General features: G+C 51.3%; 1 protein-coding gene across 2 annotated transcripts in view; it reads right to left on the reverse strand.

The window, feature by feature from the left end:
• Positions 1-4,103: 4,103 nt before the first annotated feature.
• Positions 4,104-24,475, reverse strand: part of UCK2 (uridine-cytidine kinase 2) — a 77,782-nt gene continuing 57,410 nt past the window's right edge. For both annotated transcript variants that reach the window (XM_042975968.1, XM_042975969.1), the window contains exons 2-7: positions 22,613-22,772; positions 21,728-21,824; positions 17,968-18,110; positions 11,755-11,852; positions 9,592-9,640; positions 4,104-7,929 (exon numbers count right to left, since the gene is read on the reverse strand). In XM_042975968.1, the coding sequence (XP_042831902.1) occupies positions 7,790-7,929; positions 9,592-9,640; positions 11,755-11,852; positions 17,968-18,110; positions 21,728-21,824; positions 22,613-22,772 (687 nt within the window). In that variant the 3' untranslated portion in view covers positions 4,104-7,789. The remainder of the gene's footprint in view (positions 7,930-9,591; positions 9,641-11,754; positions 11,853-17,967; positions 18,111-21,727; positions 21,825-22,612; positions 22,773-24,475) is intronic.

Genomic DNA, 24,475 nt, shown 5'->3' on the forward strand with positions numbered 1-24,475 from the left:
GCTCTGTACTGACAACTCAGAGCCTGGAGCCTGCTTCACATTCTGTGTCTCCCTCTCTCTCTCTCTCCGCCCCTCCCCTGTTTGTGCTTGCTCTCTCTCTCTCTCTCTCTCTCTCTCTCTCTCTCAAAAAGGAATGAACATTAAATTTTTTTTAAGAATTAAAAAAAATGGTAATAATAAAATAATAAATAAAAGGCATTCTATTCTCTCTCCTTTTTCTTCTGCCTTCTGCAAACCAAGTGAGTATTACTTAGATCATTCTTCCTGCCAAAAAGAATCAATCCAAGAGCAGAGACCCACCCCAACTTTTGCCAACAACGCCTGCCCCTGGAGAAGCTCCAAGATGAGACCCAGGAGGAGGGAATTTTCTTTTTAAAGCCCTAATCAAGTCCACTGCAGACCTGGAGCCCACGTTGCTAGGATCTTGACCCAGTCACTCTGCCTCTGGGCCCTGGCTTCCTCATGTGTAAAATGAGGGGCTTGGATTCCTGGTTTCAAAGAAAATTCAGAATCCTCAAGGAAGAGTCTGCATGATTCTCGAGATGCCCTCTTGCCAACTTTAACCACATTTTTCTTTTCTCTGTTGAGACTTCAGGTAAGATGTCACAAAGGGCACTGTGACCAAAACCTGCTTGAAGATGACTCCTAAAAAACGTGCCCACCTCTGAGGACATCCTAAGGCACTTTCCCGGGGCACCATAGTTTAGCATCTCCTGGGGCCGGGTCTTGCAACCTAAGAGGGCAGTGCTGGATTTGAATGGCCTTAAGAGCAGGCTCACGCCTTCTTTCCAGTCCCCACACAGGCAGAGAAGAGACTTGAACAGCACAGACGACGTTCCTGGACGAAATGGGCACCCGAGTACGATGAACACCACGGATCTGAATGGTCTATATGATTAAATACACGAGCCCCTCGGTTTCCAGCCCTGCCTGTGTGCCTGATTCACCTGGCAGTGTGTTACAAAGGATTTTTCTCCCTAGACCTACAGAATCAAAATTCTCAGGAATGGACCGCCCTTTTCAACACCCACCCCCCCCCCCCTTGACTGTAACGAGCAGCGTGGAGAACCGCTTGCAACAGATTGTAGCGGGAGAGAAAAGGGGGCAGCTCCGATCGGCCCTAACGAAGGCTCTTTTAAAGACTTTCCAGGAAGACACAAAAGCGAGATCACTTCAGCAGTCAGACTTCTGGGGGCGCTCTGATAACCCTCTTAGAACCACAGGAGCCGAGCAAACGACCTTAGCCCAGCCACTCCACGCCGCCCTCCGTCGGGATCTGCGTCCCACCGCTAGATGGCAGGCGCGCACCAGACAGCCCGGCGGCAGCACTGGCTCAAATCCGTCCCCTCCTGGAAAGCGGAGCAGGACCGCATTCCTTACATACCTTGCGGGACTGCTAAAGCGCAGTGAAGGTGTCCTGAAGGCTGGGCAAGTCCGAAGTGACCATTCTCGCCATGAAAGCCGAAAAGTTCAGGAACTGAAAAGAAAGTACAGGGCGCTGATGAGGAGGAATCCTGAAACATCCACAGGTGTTACTACCTGACATGAGAGGATCCTGGACTTTTCCGCATGAAACCCACCCAGACGCGTGGGATTTGTAGGCAGAGGCCACGCTGGCGTTCCCTGGCCCCGGGGGCAGCCAGGACTCAACACACACTCATTGAACCCCAAGCCATTGCCATTCTGCAACGCGTCAGAGGAACCACTGATGTAGCCCAGACAAATCTCTGAACATCAGCTGGCCTGCAGGGTAATGAGTTGTGCGAAGCAGCTTCGAGTTCTCCTGCCCCCTCACCGCCAGTCATTTAATGGAGAACATATGTCTAGGTTTTACTCCTAACTCAAGCTGATTCATCTGGCTCTGTTATTTTAGGTACGTAGTTTATTGAAAGAAAATATTAAGTATATATACAGGCATAGCCGAAGATTCAACAAGTGGGTTGACTTCATTCTAGGTGTTAAGTGATCTTTTAAAATTCGGCTTCAAAAACAGAAATCTTAAAGGGGCACCTGGGTGGTTAAGCTGCTGACTCTTGGTTTCGCCTCAGGTCATGATCTCCCGGTTCGTGGGTTCGAGCCCCGCGTTGGGCTGTGTGCTGACAGCCGGAGCCTGCTTGGGATTCTTCTTTCCCTCTCTCTGCCCCTCCCCCACTTGCGCTCGCTCTGAAAATAAACTTTAAAAAAAGAACAAATGCTAAAAGAAAAAAAAACCATATTCTACCATCAGAAGTTGGTTGAAATCCATCTCAAAGAATTTTCCCACCTCCCAGGTCCCCTTCTCCACCCCTCCCCACTCCTTAGAACCTTCAAGCAGGTCCTAATAGGTTTATTTTCAACTGAGCCCATGAAGGGCTCACTAAAGCTGCACCAGCCAAAGCGGTGTCTTCGAGCTGTGTAGGAGGAGGTTGGCTCTGTTGGCTCAGAGGATGTTGTGACAGAGGGTGGAGAAACAAAGCCAGTTTACTAAGGCTTAGGTGTTATTTAAAAGCACAGCAGTCTTGGGGTGCCTGGGTGGCTCAGTAGGCTGAGTGTCCGACTTCCACTCAGGTCACGGTTGGTGGGTTCGAGCCCTGCGTCAGGCTCTGCACTGCCAGCTCAGGACCTGGATGGAGCCTGCTTTGGATTCTGTCTCCTTCTCTCTGCCCCTCCTTCATTCACACTCTCTCTCAAATATAAGTAAACATTAAAAAAAAATTATTTAATAAAAAATACAAGTGCCAGTTATTTTACCAGCAAAAGGTGGATTTGTTTGGAAATAGCAAAGAACGGCGAGCCAAGATAAGCTACCTGTAGCAAAACCACAGGCAAGTGCCAGAACAGAGAGGTATGGTCTCTTATAGAAGAAAGGGGAAGTTGGGAAGGGTGTTACGAGCAAGCCCATTGGAGCACACTGGGGGGTGGGAAGTATAGTGGCCTCCCATTGGCTGGGCTGTTGCCGGCGGGAAAGGCGATAAGCCTTTATTCCTCCAGGGGGAGAGTCCAGTAGGATCTCCCTGCAAGGTCCTCTCTTCTGGTTGGATTTGCAATTGACAAGTGGTAAGGCGGTAGGGTGCGTATATACACCGCACCCACCCCTGCCAGACCTCCTGACTCCATTGTAGCCCATGTTTCCCTTTATTAATTTCACAGCACGTTAATGAGGGTGATTCAGTGTCTGGGAGGCAGGGGTGAAGGGATGGAATCCTAGAGGGCGCAGAGGTGGTGGGGGAGGCAGGGAGCCCCCCCTAGGTGGTGGGTGACCTAGTCTTTTAAAAACAGGGAGCTATATGGGGAGCCTGGGTGTCTCAGTCGGTTGAGCGTCTGACTTCGACTCAGGTCATGATCTCGCGGTCCGTGAGTTCGAGCCCCGCATCAGGCTCTGTGCTGACAGCTGGGAGCCTGGGGCCTGCTCTGAATTCCAGGTCTCCCTCTCTCTGCCCCTCCGCCACTCGTGCGCTCGCTCTCTCTCTCTCTCTCTCTCTCTGTCAAAAATAAACACTAAAAAAAATTTAAAAGAACAGGGAGATATATGTAAAACCTTGACGCAAGCAGTTCCTCCCGGAAACATGCTTGTCAGCCAAAGCACTCGCGTATCAAAGCGAATTTCAAGACCCCTTGCCTCAGTTGTGATCATGTGATGTTCGTACTACTCGTATGGCAAGACATCCCTTGTTTATCAAGTTAAAATGTATTAGAAACGTTGGCTCGCTTGCAGAACACTCCCAGAACAAGTTACTGGCAACTCAAGGTTTTACTGTATCTGCACTGGTTAATATGTATCAATAGCTGTATCGCTTAGAGTGCTCACGCGCACGCACACACCCGAGAAGTTTCTCACATTGTTATAACGTAAACCTCCTCCACCACCACCCCCATCAAGTTCTCTACATTTGGAAGGTTGTTTGGAGTTTCATTGTGGGCGTGGAGGAAGGGGTGGCGAATGACCCAGGGCAGACCGCCAGGCAGGAGCTGCACTGACTGGGATACTCAGAACCAGAACATCCCAGAGATCAGAAGCCTCCCAGAAAGCTTGGCCCTGGCTTTCGGGGACAGGGACAGGGACAGGGACAGGGACCAGGAGAAATGCCCAAGTGTACATCTGTCCAGGATCCCAGGCCAGCTGCGGTCTGGGGTCCCGCCCAGGACTGCCGGGGACTGAGCGGCTTAGTGACGGCAGGCCGCGTGCCCTCCGCCACTGGCCTCAGTCACCGCTCCTCCTGCCCAAACCTCACAAAGGAGACAAGAATTGGCTCTTTTTCCGTTCAGACTTTATTTACAGCAAAGTACATAGTATGCGGTCATTTTTGTTAACTACTAACAATAAAGGCAGGGCGGTAGAAAGAAAGGGAGGAAGACCAAGTATCTGAAAGAAAAAAAAAACAAACCCAAAACAAAAAATGCCTACGTCTTTATTTAGCTACTCACCCTGTTCCTGAGGCAGGACCAGCTAGGCACTCGTGACCTCTAACTGCAGCAAGGAAGCTGATCTGAAGGCCAGCCACCTGGAGGCCCAGGAGGGCAGCATGGGGCCCCGAGACCAAAGATCAAAGAGCACTCTGAGCCCCAGACTGACTCCAGGCCTTTTCCCAACCTGCTGTCTCCCTTGTTTCACTGACACCAAGCCTGTTGCCCCCACCCCACCCTGAGACAGGGGAAAGGCAGCGTTAGACCGAAGTCCAGCCGGTCCTTCCCAGAAGCACAGCCCTGCGATCCCAAACCTGCCCTAGGCTACTGACCCCAGCACGGTCCCTTGGTGCTGGAGTCGCTGACAGGCAGGTGGGAGACTCCAGGGCAGAAGTATTTCCCTGCAAGAATCTACTAGTTCCCTCCGCGGGCCTTCGGTGCCAGCACAGGTCAGGGGTGCTAAATCGAGGAAGCTGTACCAGGTCAGCAAAGGAGGGGCTCCACAAACCAACTGGGCTCCAGTCCCTGCTGGTTCCCACCTGCTCGGGGGAATACGCAAGCCTTCAGCCTGACCTAGTGACCTCATGAGAGACTGGCAACCCGCCCTAGGCCTGGGGACAAGCGTCCAGTGCCGAGCCCAGAAGGGGCGGGTGGGCAGCATCCGCGGCTGAGACCGGAGCGGGCTGTTGTGGGAACGATTGGTTCTGAAGGGTGAACAGGAGACCCTTCCCTGCACCCGCCCCCTGGCCTGTTCAGGGGCCCACCTCGAGGGCCTACCTTAGGCACTCCAAAGGACACCTGAGGTCCAAACACTTGCGTGTTCCTTACACAGACTCCAACCTCTCTGTCCCCACTGGCCTCCGGCTGCCCAAGGAAAAGAAACCCGGGTCAGCACAAGTTCTATTAGCGCGAAAGAGTAGGAGGTCATGCCTTCCCATGACACGAAGCTTGGATGTGTGTTCCCTAAACACTTCGTCTGTGGATAATACCTGGGCAGGGGTGGGGGCAAGAAGCAAGCACCATTGGGCAGCTCTGAAGCCACGGGACTCCCGTGCACACATGACCAACATCATCCCCACCCTGCTTGTCGGTCCCTCCTCCCTGGGCTGCAGACAAGACCCACAGGACTGAGGTCATGGTCTCTGGCCTAATGATCCTATCCCTGACTCACCAGTGGAGAGATCCCAGGGCTCTCAACACACCACGTCCAGGATTTGCCAGATAGAAGGCTCAAGCTCAGATACTCAGTTGACTAAATGCTGGGGTGGCCACACAGGGGCAGACTCCTCCCTTCCTTGCCCCAGTGCCCCCAGCCAAGCCACCAAGAACTGGTGACAGTTTTACCTGGAGGCAAGGCAGGCCTAGCACTGTTTCCCAGCAGAGACACTGGAGGCTTGGTCCCAACACCACAGGTAGATGAGGAAGCAGCTAAGAAAGTCAAGGCTCAGAGATGAGAAGAATCCATCTTCCAAGGCAGTGGGACAGACAGCCAAGGCACTAAATGGTTTGGCACCTGGGAGCTTCAAGTAAAGTTGAATGTGCTACCCACCGGAAGGCCAAGGCTCCCCCAGACAGGAGTGGGCTGCCCCTGGGCACAGAGAGGCCCCATCAAGGCACGAGGCCTTGGGTCCTCAGGATCCTAACCCAGGCCTGCCACCCACGCTTCATGTCAGAACTGTCGAAGGCATGACGAGAAAGAGAATACGGACTCTGAGACATCCAGAACTGGCCTTCAACGTGGGCACCTCGGAGAGCCTTCCCCTGCTCCCTCCAGAGCCTGCTGCGGTCTCCTGGATGACTCAGGGGTGGCAAAGCTCTGCCGGGGAGGAGGTTTGACTCTTTTGAAACAGCAAAACAGCGTTAGAGTCCAATGGAATCCAGAAAGGGGGAATCAAATTGGACGGCGGTTTAAGTCTCGGGGGCAGGGCGGTGTGGTGGGAGAGTGCCTATGTCAGGTTTACCTGAACGGCTCCAATGGGCTAGGACAGCAATGGAGGGAGAGGGTTCCCCAAAACGTTTCGGGCCGTGGCCTCCCAAGCACTGAGAAGGTCGAGGGAGAAATGCAGGCCTCTGACTCATCTGCAGTTAAAAGCCGAGGCTTTAGGACTCTACACTCCTCAGTCTCGGTCTCACTTAGTCCCCCCCACTTCCTGCCCCCCATCCAGCAAGGATCATCAGGGATCTGTACTTCTCCCAGGGAGGGAGCCCTCAGGAAAGGTGGAACTCTCTACCCAGTAACTATGGCGGCTGTCATGCTGCGAGTGACAATTCCTGCTGGAAAGTGCGTGCTGTCCTCATCCGGCAGCCAAGCCCCGCATCTCGGTGAATAACCCCTGCAGGGCTGTCGCCACCCTGTGAGGGGCCACCAAGCGTCTTTGCTGCTAGCAGAAGCCCTCCTCTGAAGCCCGAACTCAAGAGGCCACCTGTGCTCTGCAATCTGGGAAAAGGCCCAGGGAATCTAACCGTAGACGTCCCCGGGGGGCGGGAGGAACCAGTGTTTCCTCGGACGCTACAGTAGGTACCTTGCTACTCTCTCCTCCTCGTATTTTACCGGGAAATGATCCCATCAAATCCCTGTCAGGGAAGGAGAGAGAGGCGGCGCTGGCTTTCGGAGAGCCTGGGTGGCTAAGGAAGGAGACCCTGAGCTACCAGGCGGCCACAGGTGGGGCATCGGGCAAGAAGAAAACACAGAAGACTTGTTTCTCTTCAGTGGGCCTCTTCCCTGAGTTTGATTTTTGAGCTGAGGTCTTGCCTAATTTCCACTCAAAAAAAAAAAAAAAAAAGGAGGAGGAGGAGGAAAGAAGAAGGGGGTATCTCTTGTCGACGTGTCACAGAGCTCCTGCTCCGGGAAGGTGGCACCGTGGCAGGGGGACAACCCAAGGCTCCCAACTCCACTGTCACTGAGTGGCACAGGCACTCAGAGCCACTCGAGCCTCCCACACCGAGGCCTGAGCCTGCCCCGCCTGGATCCATCACAAGGGCATCACAAGGGCAATCCCCACTGGACCAAGACTCCAGCTCGAGCCCCCAGACACTCAAGTACAGGCCCTCCTGCAGAATACTTACAGCAAACAGCTTTACAGTATTTGTACATTTACACAAAAATAGATCCTTTTATATATATATATGTATTTATAACTGGTTACACGTTGGATTCATAATTAGGCATCACCAGTAGTTGGCACAGTTTATCATTTAAGCTCAGGGTCAAATTCGGTTTCATTGCGCCGCTCCAAAGCACAAAAAGAAACAAAAACAGAAAAAGAAAAACCAAAGGCATGTGACCTCCATGGTGTTTTCTTAAATACAGCAATGTCATAGGAAACCACGTGTACAGATGAACACCGCCTCCTGATCCCTCCTCCTGCCTCTTGAAGATAGGGGCCGGGTCGGGGGGAGACAGGGGTCAATGCGGCCGGCTGCTGGACTCCGAGGACTGCCTCTTGCGTGACGGGATGTAGCCGTTGAGATAGCCATTGGTCTGCCGTTTGGAGAGCCCTCCGTTCAGGATGTCCTGAATGTGCTGCACGATGAGGTTGATGGCCACTGTGGGGCAGAGGGTGGCAGCGTGAGGGACGCAGGGCAGAGAGGAGACAACCCTTCTACCAGGGAACCCACCAGCTCCCCATCCCGAAGAGGCTGAGCCCACAGAAGGCGCTTTCCTCCAAAGGAAATGCAACACGGGACTCTCTTTTCTCAGCTTTAGAAATAAATTCTACATCTCAAGCAAGTGATGAATGTGTGAGCGTCACCAAAATCGGAATAAGCATCAAGTGCTTTCTGAGACGATGCACAAGGAACAGGACACATCTTGTGCAGTCTTCTCCAGGTGGTACAAAGCGAATGCAATCATGAGGAAACAAACCCAAACCGAGGGCCGTTCTACAAAACCACGGGGCCTTTCTCCTCAGAACTGCCAAAAGAGATTGTCCCCATGTTCACTTTCCAGAATGTGATGGGTGTTCTGCGGCTATGAATGAAAATGCCCTCCTCTTTAAGAAATATACAGTGATGGGGCGCCTGGGTGGCTCAGTTAAGCGTCCGACTTTGGCTCAGGTCATGATCTCACGGTTTGTGGGTTCCAGCCCCACCTCAGGCTCTGAGCCTCACAGCTCAGAGCCTGGAGTCTGCTTCAGATTCTGTGTTTCCTTCTCTCTCTGCCCCTCCCCCACTTGCACTCCGTCGGTCTCTCTCAAAAATAAATGAACATTAAAAATAAAAATTTTTTTTAATTAAAATGTGGAACTTGAGAAACATAACAGAAGACCCTGGGGGAAGGGAAGAGGAAAAAATAGTCTGAAACAGAGAGGGAGGCAAACCATAAGAGACTCTTAAATTACAGTGAACAAACTGAAGGTTGATTGGGGGGGGGGGGGGAGGGCAAGTAGTAAGGAAAATGGGTGATGGGCATTGAGGAGGGCACTTGTTGGGATGAGCACTGGGTGTTGTATGTAAGGGATGAATCACGGGAATCTACCCCCAAAACCAAGAGCACACTGTATACACTGTATGTTAGCTAACCTGACAATAAATATTACTAAAAAAAAAAAACCGAAACACTGTGAAAGAGTTATCGCTGTAATGGACTCCCAAATGGCTCAGCAAAAAACAAAAACAAAAACAAAAACAAAACTTTTTAAATGGGGGGAAAATTGAAATTAATGAAAAAGAGAATGAGAAGGCAGTCTTCTTACAGATCAACTGTGCCCCAGCCTGCCTCAGTCCAGAGCTACCCCTACTTCTTAGACCAGTCCAAACCAACAAATAAATGATACCTGGAAAGTCGGTCACTCTAAATTAAATTAAGGGACTGTGTTTTGGCTGAAGGGTGGCCTCAATGGAAGGCCTCTGTCATCAAGTGTCATCCCACTGTCATGGGAGTGACAGCAAGAGACAGTCTCCAGCCCTCTGGTTTCTACCAGAGAAGCACGAGTTCCCATTTGTCACTGTGCACACGCGCGCACACACAGATGCACACACAGATACACACACACACACACACACACACACACACACACGTATGCAAAGGGGCCTGTTCCCAAGGCCAGGCATGTAGGCAGAAATTTCTTTCTGGCTCCCAATAGCAGACCAGTGGTTCGGCCCTGTCCATGGAGCCTTGTCTGGTCACCACATCCTGCCCCAAAGTCTGACTGACAAAGAGTAGAATAGAAGTGATGCCCTACGAGAGGACCGTCAACCAGCACTCACCTAGATTATCTGCACCTCTAGGAATGATCACATCAGCGTATTTCTTTGTCTGTGGAGAAAGATATTCACAATGCATTACAGGGGGTTCCAGAGAAGCGGGCCCACGCCCCTGTCAATGTGAGGCTATGGGGAAAGGGTCAGCCTTCCTACTACTGACCCCACATGGTGGCATAATTATCTTCTAGTCCCTTTCTCTAAACTACAATACATCAGCTTTCTCTTGATTTCTCACTACTAATATTTAATACAGTTTAAGCTTATGACCTACACAGAGAACGTGGTCTTTGAAATGAAACTCGTAATTGCTTTCTCCCTACTAAGAAAAATATGAATTAGAAAAACCCAACTGAAAAGGGAAGCAGTTCACCTTGGACGTGTGGACACAGTCTGAGAGGTGACACCATTAACCCTAACACAAGGGTAAACCCCGGAAAAACAACCCCCACTGCTGACCACTTTCACTGGCTCTGTTATCACACTTGGGGGGGGGGGGGGGAGTAAAGCCACAATTCGAAGCGTTCCCTTTTTTGTTTTCGTTTTTGCTTTTTATTTTACTGAGATTTTGTGGACCAATTTACAAATAACTATGTCCTGGTGTATGACCCAAGTTTAGATTAAGACCACATGACCATGACTTCAGACCATGGACATCTTTACTCCAGGCAGCTTCTACACAGAAACCATTCAGATTCATGTGTGTCCGGCCCAAACCCAACCCGAAGGAGGCAATTTATCAGGTCCAAGCTCCTGGCTTACATGGGAATGACCTGATCTTCTCTGAGCACAGAGTGGCTGGAAAAAGTAGAAACCACCCAGAAAACATGCAGAACTTTAAGCTCCATTACAACTAAGTTAAACAGCAGAAAATTGGCAGTTAACTCCAATTTATGTACAATCACAAGTTTACCATGGGTTCTTTTTAAGTTGAAAAGAGCAGAAGTCCTCAGACAGATAGATGGATGGACAGAATTTCCTGGCTTCTCAGTCCCCTGTGCTCTCTACCCAGAAACCTGATCCTGTGACCCAATCCTCTCTGGGGGAATGAATAGGGCATCAGCGTTACTCAGGCTGACTCAGAAAGTCCACCTGTCCCCGATCTGAAACAAAAAGTCTTGTCTGCTTTGACGCAAAACCTCACTAACAGACTTAAAGGAACAGATAGTCGGAGATCCTATTTTTCCAGGAGAAAGAAAGAAGTTAATTACCAGGAGAAACAGAGAAATTCCCACACTCAGCCTCACTCTACACCTCTTCTCAATGCCCTCATATTCCACTCTCTCAAAAGAGATCACCCAAGATCAGACTAAGTCCCAACATCTCCCCACTCTGTCTTACAGCCTAATGATTAAATTGTTAGGGAGTTAGACCACGGGGAGGCCAACCAGGGGAAGACACGTGATACAGGTGCAAGAGTCTCCTGAGTTAAACGTTTCTCCTTGTCAAATGACATCATCTCCTGCGTTTTCCTCCACCACTAACCTCCCACCACTCCACACCTTTTGTCCCTTATGGTCGCCTCTCAGCACTCACCTGTCTGTCCTCAGGAGGCTGAGGGCTGATTCACTAAAGCCTAAAAATTCCCCATATCTTCAACCTTCCTTCTCTGAAAGCCACCCCACCAGAGAGTTCCCAGCTGCCACAGGAGGAAAGATGAATCTATACTAGGGCAGAAGGATGGAAGCTTACATGGTGGGACACTTCCCATACGGGAACTTACACAGGGGCCAAAGACAAGCTCAAAGCGGGGCCTCAATGTCGTGGCAGAAGAGATTCAGAAGGAAATATCTGGTAGCTGAGCCCTCCCTGCACCAATACTGCAACCATCATAGACCTTTTGAAGATCCAAATGGCCGAGTCTGTGCTGAGACATGACGCACCCTCACACCTTGAGGCCGCCAAGCAAGGAGAGCAGAGCTTGCTGGAATCAGACAGCAGGACCCTGAAGGACCACTCTGACAACGATGGCGGCCTACAGCTCGTGGGGAACACAGTGGTAGCACACAGAGCCCCAAAGGCTGCCCTTTCGTGGGACTTCGGGATAGAGGATCACCCAGAGAGGAATGGGATTCAGGCTGGGGGCTCCGTCAACTTATGTAGCTTTACTGGTACGATCAGGTTTTACATTCTAAATTCAACAAAAAACAAACCAAGAACACAACTCACTGGCAAGCAGAATTCCTCAAAGGCAGGCTTGACGAACGTAATGTACTGAGATAAAATCTGCTCAAGGTCCCTCCCTCTTTCGCTGATGTCCCTTAATACTATAAGAAAAGGAAAAACAAGAATCAAGAAAATGGTGCATGAGCCAACACATGTCTGCCCTTCAGGAGGCAGACCCAGCTCACACGGACTCCACGATTGATCTGGATGATTCACAGCCCGGATTCCCGAGAGACTTGACCAAGAGCAGGTCGGCAGCAGCTTCAAGAAAAACAAGTTACATTTTTATTGCTATCGTCACACGTGGCTATGACCAAAGGCCGTCCAGCCTGAGCCAACAGTCTTTGTGTTTCAAGCAGCATTGGACCCGAATAAAATTTCAGTGTGAACAACACAAAAAGCAGGACAGTCCTACAGAGCTCGTAACAGGAAGTAGATGGGGCCCCAAGAGGTGGCAGGACTCCCCAGCAAAGGAGCCCCGCGCACACCTTGAGCCGTCCCCTCGCACTTACTTACCTGTGCACAGGCCACTGACCTACTGATGTACCACCTTACACACTCGGCTCCCCCCACCTTCCAGCCCCCCAAGGGTGGAGGGCAGGCAGAGGGTCCAGCTGCTGGGTCGGCCATTCCTGCTAACCTCAAGCATAGAGGTTTGCCAAGAGAAAACCACTTAGTGAAAGATGAGAAAAGCATGGTTTTAGAGATGGTGTGGCCACCCAGAGGGACTCGTCATCGCCCACCTTCTTCCTCTCGGGCAGTGTTAGCCAGGGGCTTTCGTCAAACACCTTTATTATTTTAACAGAGTCTGTTGTCAAAAAAAACCAGAAAAAGGTCGGGGGGCCTGCGTGGCCCAGTGGGTTAAGCGTCCAACTTCGGCTCAGGTCATGATCTCACAGTTCATGGGTTCGAGCCCCACATCGGGCTCTGTGCTGACAGCTCAGCACCTAGAGCCTGCTTCAGATTCTGTGTCTCCCTCTCTCTCTCTGCCCCTCCCCCAACTTGTGCTCTGTCTGTCTGTGTCTCAAAAACAAACATTTTAAAAAGTGAAAACAAAACAAAGCAGAAAAAGGTCTGACCCCCTAAGGGACCGGAATCTTAGTTTTCCGCTCCATCGCTAACCACCCTGATCCTCAGTTTCCCCCCAAAGTCAGCAGTGAGAGTTTGGAAAAAGAATCTCTCGGTGAAAACGGCCCCGCCCTACAGGGGCCCGTCTTAAATCTTAGCCCTCCAGTTCCTCCATCTTCCACCCCCACCCCAAAGCGGGGTCCCACCATCAACAACCATCTGCAAAGGCCCCTCGACTCAACCATTTCTCAAGTTACGGACACAGCAGGGGATGAAACTCACTGCAAACGAACCGGGGAACACTTGTGAGTGAACTTCTGGAAAGCCACGTCTCCAGATAATTCTGTGCTTCCGCGCACCCCCGCACACAGGCACGCGCAGGGCAAGGGCGGTCGTGGTTAGGATTCGGGCTGGCATGACATCCATGAGATTAGATGGCTAGAACACGGTCTCGAAGACCACACTCCACAGAGTCACGTGATATCGCTACCACCACTTGACTTTTCTACCAGCTCCGCAACTTACAAGGACGTTTTCCCCCGTGAGCCCTGGTCACAAGATGGCTGGTTGGCCGCTACTGCGTCACCACTTGCCTCAGAGCCCCTCCTGGTCGCCCGCTGCCCCCCCAGGACTCCCCAGCCAGGAAGTGGTGCTCCCGGGCATTCTGACTCGGGGCCCGGCAGCTCGGCCACGAACAAGGCCCAAGAGCGGCCACGTGGCTCACCCCCACAGGCCTCGAGAGCCCTGGCACGCCGGCTAACGAGCACCCCTCGGCCAAAACACACAGGCGACGTGGCCTCCAATTCTTCACGTCTCCAGGTAAAGTACAAAGAATAAAGGAAGCCGGAGCAAAGGGTTATCAGAGCTGGGGAAAAAACAAACAGATGCCCGCACTTGGGCAGCTTTTACTTAAAAGCCCTGCGAAAGCCCGATGTGGGCTTGTTTCCCATGCAAAGCATCACACAAGTGCTGACGGCTTTAAGCAGCCTGGGAACCGTTGTCCTGCCCCACCTGCCCCCCAAACGTGCACACACGGGCACACGGGCTCTCCCGTAGCTGTGCCACGGCCCTCGGCCCCGGCCTGCAGCTCCCTTGTAGCCGGCAGACCGGAGAGCTTCACCCGCAGCGTCACCGAGTGAGGGCCGGGGAGAAAGCGGATGGAGCAGGAAAGTCACGGGGAGCCAGCTCTGCAGCCCAGAGCTGCCTCCCCGTCCACCATCTAGAGCAATGCAGGCAAAACTGCCCTGCACTTGAATCCTGACCCCACTCTTACCTCTCTGTGACCTTAGACAAGTTACTCAACCTTTCTGCACCTCATTTTCCTGAACTGGAAAACAGAGACAGTGATACGCAGAGACTTTCTCAAAGTCATCACTTAGGAACACAGGGAGAGGTACACGTGGGAAGACACAGCGGAGAAGGGAGCAACAGGGAAGACGGAGAGGAGCCCTCCTACAGTTTCTGCCCTGGAAAAGGAAACAGGAAATGGGTGAGGATGTTGCCCAGACACGGGGAATGTGCAAATTCAAAAGGCATCACCCACCTCCGCTCTCGGAGAAGCTTCCACCGCGTTATCGCCTTCAACAGCCCGAGACCCCTCCCTGAGCCCAGACAACACTGCGCAGAACTGCCCTGCTCCTCGGGCGAAGTCAGGAAACGGGGCCAAGCCAAGCACTGAGTCACAACAAGGTCTTGGCACAGACCGGAAACTGCAGGGACTCCAAACCAGCTCCCTGATGATCACTCTGACCTCGGCACATTCGCGTGGCCAGGAAAGACCCTTTCAGAGGAGGGGGGTAAAGAGCAGGAAACTCACTACACGTCCGCCCACCTTCCCCGCCTGGCTTCCACGGCAGCCTTTCCAAAGTGCTCCTTCTGGCCAGCCAAAGCCAAGAACGAAATTCAGAAGGCCCCAGGATAAATACAACTCCTTCGTGGTTAAGCCAATTCACTTTAAAAATTAGTCAAGGGGCACCTGGGTGGCTCATTTGGCTGAGTGTCCAACTTCGGCTCAGGTCATGATCTCACGGTTCATGGGTTCGGGCCCCACATTGGGCCCTGTGCCGACAGCTCAGAGCCCGGAGCCTGCTTCGGATTCTGTGACTTCCTCTCTCTCTGCCCCTCCCCTGCTCGTGCTCTGTCTCTCTCAAAAATAAACATTAAAAAAAAATTTTTGTTGGGGCGCCTGGGTGGCGCAGTCGGTTAAGCGTCCGACTTCAGCCAGGTCACGATCTCGCGGTCTGTGAGTTCGAGCCCCGCGTCGGGCTCTGGGCTGATGGCTCGGAGCCTGGAGCCTGTTTCCAATTCTGTGTCTCCCTCTCTCTCTGCCCCTCCCCCGTTCATGCTCTATCTCTCTCTGTCCCAAAAATAAATAAAAAACGTTGAAAAAAAAATTTTTTAAAACGACCAATTTAAAAAAAAAAAAAAAATTTTTTTTGTTTTAATTAGTTGAGGAGATGTGTTACTCTAGCAATAGAAGAGACTGACCGTCCACCAGAGCCCTGATGCTATGAGAACCGGACATAGAGAATTATGGCAGGAGAGAGAGTAGGTGTCAGGGGACCTTGGACCCCTGCCTCAGTTCTTCCCTGTCCCCGAGTTCAAGGGTGGGTGGGAGTCAATAACACACACGGAGGGAAGATGAAGGCTGGAAGAAGCCAATTCCCCAAAGTACAAGGGGTTCCCATGGGATGGAGGGAGGTCTTTCCAAGGCTGCCTGGACCAAAGGCAAATCCCCCCTCCCAAGGGAAGGTCAACTTGGATCATAAGGGTCACCGGCCCAGGAAGTATGACACACAGAAGGGTGAAACTGCGGCACCTACTCAAGTCTCCAGGAATGTTCTTAGGCCCAGCAGCTGCTCCTGACTAACCCACCCTCTCCCTTACCCCACACCCTCCCATCCCCCAAAGCACATGCCAGGCATGGTTTGGGTCCTATGTGGACAGAGTTTGTAGAAACAGCATGTGGAAAGGCCCTGAAAGTCTACCAGGAGAATAACTCTCCAGCGGGTGACCTGAGAAGACAGAAGGCATAGGAGACAAAGTGGAAGCCTCCCTGCAGGGGTCATTGAACCGACCCAGAGAAACCCCACAGGAGGCCACCATCCTCACTGTCACAGCAGGATCCCAGCACCAGGGAGCAAGGGAGAATTCTCTGTGTCATCGGCGCCATGATGATCTGTTTGAATTAAAGGCCAAGGTCGTCTGATTTCCAAGGACGCTGAATTCTCTATTCCCAAATCTTGGTCCTCATCTCCTGTGCCACACCTCACACATCCTGCTCCCTCAAGCACAACTTCAGCCCCTGGGACTTTAGTACCACGCGCTGACCAAATGATGGTATCAGCCTCGCATCCCAGCTCGTGAGAATGTGACCGCTCACAGGTTCCGACTAGTCCCACCGGGAAAACTCAGGAAGGAAAAGAACACCTACCATCTATCAAAGGGGACTTCCGATCTAACCCAGCAATTGTTATCAACTAATGCGCCACCCGGCATTTTACCCACGTTACCTCTGATCATCACAACCCAGGGGTCCTGATCTTGACATGATCGACCACTGGGGTGATTCCTATTTATGAGGGACAAAGAAGTTAATGCATAACCTGCCCGAGGTCACACATCTACGAAATGGTGAAATCAGGATTTAAGTCCAGTTCCTCTGATTCCAATTTCTTCCCCTGGAACATCATACTGCCTCCCTGATTTGGCAGAATGATGGGGACATCCAGCAGATCACCCACGGCAAGGCCTGGCTCTGGGGACTGAGGTGATAAACCAGGCCCTGGGACAGCTGTGTGATGGACCATCAGCCTCAGGCCTCGATTATCTACTAAAAAAGACCACGGAACTTCTTACCTGGCCAGAGTCCTGACCCAAAAAACAGGCTTGCCTCCCTCATAAAGAAACCCAAGCCTGGGAGATTACAGGAGTCACAAGGGCCACCAAAGTCACAAAGGTAGCTGGAGGCTATGGGGCTAGAATATGGGCCTCCTAGTCTCCTTTTATCCATCATGGAGTTCTACCCCTCCCCCACCCCACCTGGGAGTGGAAGTGTAACAACAACTCACTTAGTAGAGTGTAGACACTACTACCTGGGAGGGCAAAACTCATTTCCCTGGATTCTGCTGGTTTCACTTATAGTTCTTGCCATGAGAGGACTGATGGAGATAAACTCCAAGTTGGTTTTGTGAACCGAGAAGAGAAAATGTCACAGGCTCTGAGGTCAGAAGGCTCTGGGTTGGAGCTTACAAAACTCCAAAGTGCCCAGGATTTGCTCTGTGACTAGGAGCCACCTTGTCACTTCCTAGGTCATGTTCCTCTTCCACACGATGTGGACTCGAAGCCTTCCTCGCCCCCACCCGCTGCCCCCATGGGGGTGTCCTTTCCTAACTCTGCTGGTACCTTCTCACCCCTCCGAAAGCCCCCCAGCCCTCCCCTCCCCACCCCTGCTCAAAACCCCTTGGTACCTCTCCCTCCTCTTCCAGGAACCAAATCAGAAGCCACAGTCCCCACAATCTGCGTCAAGCAACTTCTAGTGTCTCTAGAAATGAATGCACGAGCCCCGTGTGTCTATATTTGCACCATGTGACTTGGGTTGTCTCGTCATCACTCTACCACACCCTGCATGAAGCTTCCCAATCCCTCTGGTGGAGGCAAAGGCTCTCCTCTCCACCGAAGGGCAGTTCTGCGTCCTTGGGACCCCCTGGCATGGGGACTCGCACAGGCACACTCCCAAACAGCCCTGCAGAGGAACTGACCGACCGACTTTGCTCCACAGCCGGCTGGACAGAATGACAAAACCTCCACAGAGCTTTCTGGAAAATCAAGGGCTAGAGAAGCAGCCTGGTGCCACAGGCACAGGGCACTCCTGCACCTACACCTCCTACAGTTAGCTCCGGTGTAGATTACGATGCCTGTGGGAAAACCAGAAAGAACTGGGCATTTAACCAAACCTTTTTCCAGCGAAACCAAAACGTAAACCTCTCGTTTCACCTCTGTGACCTCACAAGCCTTCCGTTATCTGAAACAGTGACTAATCCCTTCTCAGAGGTCACCAAATGTTTGGGCAGCAGGATGCCCTGGAGCTGATTGGACTCGGCTGGGCTGGGCCACCCACGCGGCCACTGGGGGCTTTCTAGAACGCACCTCTGCGGGAGAGCCGCGTGTCGGCATCTGTGTCCACGAAAAGCTTCATCTGGAACAGGTCTCGTACTTCCTGGGAGTAGAAGGCCAGGATCCCTTCAAAGAGCACCACATCTGCAGGGTAGACAGTGACCGTCTCCTCCTTCCTGCAAAACACAGAGCGCATGACGGGCCGAACTGGGCAGGGTGGGCAACAGGGCAGGAACAGCATCTGTCTGGGAGTCTGGGGTCCTTTCCTACAGCAGGACCGAAAGGGGGTAGAGCTAACACAGCCTGGCAGAGCCCTCGGACCACCACTGAAGACCCACCAAAGGGCCAGCAGCACCGGGGCAAAGGTCCCCTTTGACCAGTTCTTCTGGGCTCTGGCCATAAAGCAGAAATCGAAGCCCGTCATCCCTCTCCTTGGAATAAACAGCCTGCTGTTTGTTGAACGCACAACAGAGACAGACAGAAGCAGATGCGATTTCTTCTTTTCTCCGGAGGTGTCTGGGGGAATGCTCTCGTGCACGGGCATTTATGGAACCTAACCTGGAGCTTTCACAAACAGAACGTCACAGTTTTCTCCCAACAACCCTACCCCTTCCCCGCTGTCCTGAGGCAACTGGAGAGGAGAGGAAGGGCCGGCAGGGAGGGAGGGAGGGAGGCAAAAAGGAAGTTGTAAAGAGAGGAGAGGGGAGGAAGCATCTCCAGGGAAGGAAAGACTCCCGAGCTCTGTGGGGTCGGCCCCTACAGCTGGCAGCAGCACCGTGGCGTGGCATGGCATGGCATGGTGTGGCCGTGGCCGTGGCCGTGGGTCAGGGCCTGTGGGGTCCAGGGCTGCAGGGCGCTGCTCCCTCCCCCTCGTCAGCTGCTCCCTCCCCCTCGTCACATCACATCAGGATGCAGGGGTCCTGCATCACCACCTACCCCACAGGGCTGGGTAGCCCAAGGCAGATATTAGCAAATAGAGGGCTTTTCAAAAGCAAGGCGGGCGGGGTGGGTTCTGTTGCCAAAAGCGATAAAGGGAGGCTGTGGGCCGAGCTGCGCCTTGCCTGCATTTTCAGAGCATTTCTTACCATCTGACTCTGTCCTTACCACCCTACGCTGCACTGTCACCTACTGCCTCTTGCTCCAAAGTCACTGAGAGGGAAGTCATGATTACCACTGCAAGGTTTACTCCTCACGCGGGCATTGGTGAATAAAACCAAATAAAGCATTATTTTTTAAGTTCCTTAAGACGATACGTCCATCGGGGCGCCTGGGTGGCTCAGTCCGTTAAGCGTCTGGCTCTTGGTTTCGGCTCAGGTCATGACCTCACGGTTGGTGAGATCGAGCCCCGCGACGGGCTCCATGCTGACTGTGCGAAGCCTGCTGGGGATTTTCTCTCTCTCCCTCTCTCTCTGCCCCTCCTCCGCTCATGCTCACTGGCTCGCACGCTCTCTCTCAAAATAAAGAAAGAAAACTAAAAACAAAACCAAAAAAAGCCAATAGGGGCGCCTGGGTGGCTCAGTTGGTTAAGCATCCAGCTCTTGGTTACAGCTCAGGTCATGACCTCACAGTTTCGAGGGTTTGAGCCCCGCATCGAGCTCTGCGCTGGCAGTGTGGAGCCTGCTTGGGAATCTCCATCTTCCTCTGCCCCTCCCCCACTCACGTTGTCACCGTCCCTCTCAAAATAAATAAACTTTATATAAAAGAGAAAGGACAAGAGGTTTATCTGTGCAAACACAGGGAAGCCAGCAGCTACCAACCCAAGAGGATGCACTGAACTTCCTTCCCATAAACACTCCTCGATTCCTTCTTAGCTCAGACCCTTGGGTTCCTGTCTAATTTCCAAGGCAGGCACTGTTAGAACAATGCCAAAGTGGCAAAATGTGGGGTGTAAATGACAGCAATAAAGGACCAGGTGAGTAAGGTCAGAAGATATTCTCTTAGAACAGTGATAGAACTCCAGATTTTTGTTTTGTTTTGGTTTTTTTGAGAGAGAAAGAGAGACAGAGAGAGAGAGAGAGAAAACACAAGATGGGGGGAACGGGCAGAGAGAAAATCTTAAGCAGGCTCTGCGCTTAGTGTGGACCTAGGTGCCGGGCTTGATCCCATGACCCCAGGATCATGACCTGAGCCGAAATCAAGAGGCAGACACTCAACTGGGGACTGAGTCACCAGGCGCCTCAGGATGGGCTTTTAATTATAGAAATATTTGGCCATCAACAGATGAATGTACAGATGTGATTTATACATACAATGGAATATTACTCGGCCATCAAAAAGAATGAAATCTTGCCATTTGCAACAACATGGATTGAACTAGAGTGTATTGTGCTGAGCGAAATTAGTCAGAGAAAGACAAAAAAAATGTTTTCACTCATATGTGGAATTTAAGATAAAAAACAGAGAACATAAGGGAAAAGAAGCAAAAATATAAAAACAGAGAGGGAGACAAACCATAACAGACTCTTAAATACACAGAACAAACTAAGGGTTGCTGGCAGGGTGCTGAGTGGGGGATGGGCTAAATGGGGGAGGGGCATTAAGGAGGGCACTTGTTGGGATGAGCACTGGGTGTTCTATTCGGGGGATAAATCACTGGATTCTACTCCTGAAATCATTATTGCACCATATGGTAACTACCTTGGACTTAAATTTCAAAAAATAAAATAAACTACATTAAACAAAAGAAAATTATAGAAATATGTGGTAGTAAAAGATGAAATCTAATTTCCCATTTAAAAAAAAAAAAAAAAAAAAAAACTCCACCCAAGGGGCACTCAGTCAGTTAAGCGCCTGACTTTGGCTCAGGTCATGATCTCGTGGTTCATGGGTTCAAGCCCCGCGTCAGGCTCTGTGCTGACAGCTCGGAGCCTAGAGCCTGCTTCAGATTCTGCATCTCCCTCTCTCTCAGTCCCTCCCCTGCTCATGCTCTCTCTCTCTCTCTCTCTCTCTCTCTCTCTCTCTCTCTCTCTCTCTCAAAAATGAATAAATGTTAAAAAATAAATGAATAAATAAATAATTCCGCTGGAGAGAACGAAGTCAAGGAATCAAGAAGAAGGCGGAATGATAACCAGGTGGGAGAAGCCTTCAAAAGAGCAAAGGGCTGAAAACAACACTTACTGAGCAATTTGTAGCCCAGAATATGGAGTGACTACGTGCGGTTGATATACCAGTCAGAAGTTTAGCGTCTGCCTGGGAAGTCCTGAGTGAGCAGAGTCCCTGGAGGCTCGAAGGAATTTGGGGGGGGTCTGGCCAGGAGCCCCCTGCAACCACGCAGAGGGAAGGAAGACAGGACGGAGGTCAAGCCACACTCCTCCATTCCTAATCAGGAGCACAAACACAGAGCCGCGGAAGGGACAGGACTGAGAAGCTCTCCCGAGAGTTCAGCGTCCCATCTCTGGTGACCTCAGCGCCCTCACACCTCTCTGCACGGTCCAATTCAAAGTAAACCAGGAGAGAAGAAAGAACAGTTTCCTTTGTTCTTCTTCCTGTGTCCTCTGCCCAGCCCCTTTACATCTCATTTCAGGAACAGCAGCTCAGGGATGTGAATCAGGACAAATACGTAGCCCCTCACCTGAGCCCAAATTCGTGAACTTGTCCCTTCAGAGTTAGCAAATCATGATAAGCAGACAGTCCCAGGAAGCGCTGGGTAAAGTCCCCAAGCCGTGCCCACCCACGCACATGCTAACAGGCTGCAGTGGGTACCACATAGGGGAGGACCCTGGCTGCAACTTGACAAACGGGAATGTTTGGGGAACTACAAGAAATAACGCCCAGCCCAGAGCAGGTCACTTACCGGGAATGAGAGACAAAATCATACACGGGAATCTGTACTGTTTTCCCTTCAGTGATTTCTTTGAGTGTTTTGAAGATGAGTTCATTGTCAAAGGCATCTGAAGGAAACCAAACTGTTAAAATGTTTCTCGATTTTAAAACGATTTCTCCTATAATCTTACACATGTATTTCATGTATGTATATCACACCCTAGAGGAGCATATATACCCACCCCAAAAAGCCAGATCTCTACCCAAAGCAGTAGGCAAACTCCCTGTGACTCAAAATAGAACACATGAATGAGTTCTGAGACCCTGCTTTTTTTCTACCTTTCTATCCCACCCTTGGCTTCAGACCTCACTCTCCTCCAAGTTCAGCTGCTGCCTTGGGCACTGGCATAAGTTAACCTGGAAAGCATACTTGCGACACGGGGAGGCAACAGGTTTTGATTCCAATGGTTACAAGGACCCAAGCCAGTTAAAGGGCAATGTGCTGATCTGGGACCATCAGGGCAAAAATCACTCTGTCAGACATCCTGGACCCTCCTTAGTCCTTTCTGCCAGTGAGTTTCACACCATGCCATGCGCACGTGTGCGCGGGTGGGTAGGAGGGTGTGACACGGGCTTCAGGTCAGAGGAGGCAGATGTGTTTGTGCTAGCCTGTGTCTGGCCAACCTCAAATAACAGACTCCTATGGAGTCACCCTCGTTCAGATGCAGATTCAATCAGTATTTACAAAGTCATGCAATGTGTGATGTGTTTCAAAATGCCTTCTTTAACATGAGCCCCATCATAACCCCGCAAGGTTATTTAGTAATCCTCCCTTTTACAGGTGGAAGCAGGTTCCAAGAGGTTAAACAACTCCCTCAGTGAACCAGCACACACACACCTTCAACTCCTGACTCACCCGGGTGATCAAAATTGAACTGGCCCTTCAAGGCTTTGGCCTTCTGCTCCGAAGTGAGGACACGGTAGAAGCTATCCTGGCTCAGGATAACCACCTGCTTCTGGCGACAGTCCACCTCATTCTGTCCCAGGAGCTGCACAATCTTAGCACAAACGGAAGACTGGAGGAGAGAACAGAACACCAAGGATTAAAGGGGAGTGCAGAGTCACTAACTCATGAACATGCCCTAAGCAAGGCCTTCTGGAAGGAAAACTCCAAAGGCTGCCATCTTGTATGATGGATTAGAAGGTTAAAGGAGAGAGACAGCCTGCTGAGAGGGAAGTTTGGAGGTCCCAAAGTCTCTTCCTCCCTTTCCTAAATGTGAGCAGTAAAGGAGATGATTCATTTTCAGAAATACCAAAAATCGCTGTGCTGTTTAGTTAACGGTAGGTTTACAACCTATTGGAAATATGTGCGAATCCCGCCAACAATGGGTATCCAACCCTTAGACACTTCACTTCCTGGTTCTTCTTTCCCTCTCCGTTTGCGGGCTTATTTTCACAGGCCATACAATGAGCATGCGCCAAAGAACAAAAGGAGGAGGGGCTGAAAGTCTCTGGGTCACCACAGGGAATGTACATTGTTACAATCAGACAACTTCTTGCCTTACGTGGGCATAGGGGACTTCGGGGTCAGTTGTAACCTCTGTAGTACTCAGCCAATGAGGAACCAGGGGAGGGACTTGCCTCTGTAGTACTCAGCCAATGAGGAACCAAGGGAGGGACTTACACGCTAGGAGATAAACTGTCTGCTGTAACCGCTTGTCCATCAGACACCTGCTCGTGCAAAACAATGATTGAAGCCTCGCTTCACTGTGCTCCGAGTCTCCGCGTCCCTCCTTTGATTGGGTCGGTGGGCTCATTTCTCACGCTAAACACAGCTTACTACTCTCAGGTGTCTTCAGGGACAGCAGCAGAGAGGAGGGCAGTCATTTCTACCTCTTCTTCCGTAAAGTCTTTTCTAAAGCCACTAATAAAAACGAACGCAAATTTATTTATCCCTGCTTGTGCCCTGGCACAGATACACAAAACAGACAGCAGAAAGTTGAAAGAGAGCACACTGACGATGCGCAACGGCCTCATGAAGTGATGGCATGTCCATGTAGAATCAAAACCGCAACCAGAGAACGTGGCCAGTTAGCAGTAGGGCCAAGGTCATGGCTTTCTGCCCACTTCGGTGGGTTACTCTTGCTCTAGTGCATAGCCGTGGACTTGTTCACACTCACGGTGGAGGCTTCTTCACAGATGTGTGCCACTACTTACGGACTGGAGTGACATGGGACACAAAACACCACCAACACCTAAAACACTGGGGTATGCCAGCTCAGAATGGGGGAGCCAGAAGGAACTCAAACCTACATGCTTTGTGTTGTGTGGCTTGCAAGACACAAATCTACCTGTGACATTGTCACTGGTGATAAGAGACATGTATTTAGTCCTCCTATTTCTGGCCAAGAGTTCCTAAAACCCCTGCATTTCCTAAGGGAAGAGCAGCAGGCGACAAGTGTCTATGTTATGTTAATGAGGTAGCCTTTGGAAAGCACCAAAGGATAGGGGCTGGTTGCCAGGGGAACCAAGCACGTGATTAGCAGGTTAGAACTTTCACTCCCACCACCCTGACCTCCAGGGAGAGGAGAGCAGAGAGGAGAGGGGCTGGAGGCTCAGTCAATGGCCAACACCAAGGACAGAATCAGTCATGCCTATGTAATGAAACTCCATACAAACCCAAGTGGATGGGGTTTGGTGAGCTTCCTGCTTGGTGAACACGTGGGAGTGCAGGGAGAGTGGCACACTCAGAGAGCACTGAAGCTGCACTCTTGTTCCA

This window comes from Panthera tigris, chromosome F3, assembly GCF_018350195.1.
Source record: "Panthera tigris isolate Pti1 chromosome F3, P.tigris_Pti1_mat1.1, whole genome shotgun sequence".
NCBI lineage: Eukaryota > Metazoa > Chordata > Mammalia > Carnivora > Felidae > Panthera > Panthera tigris.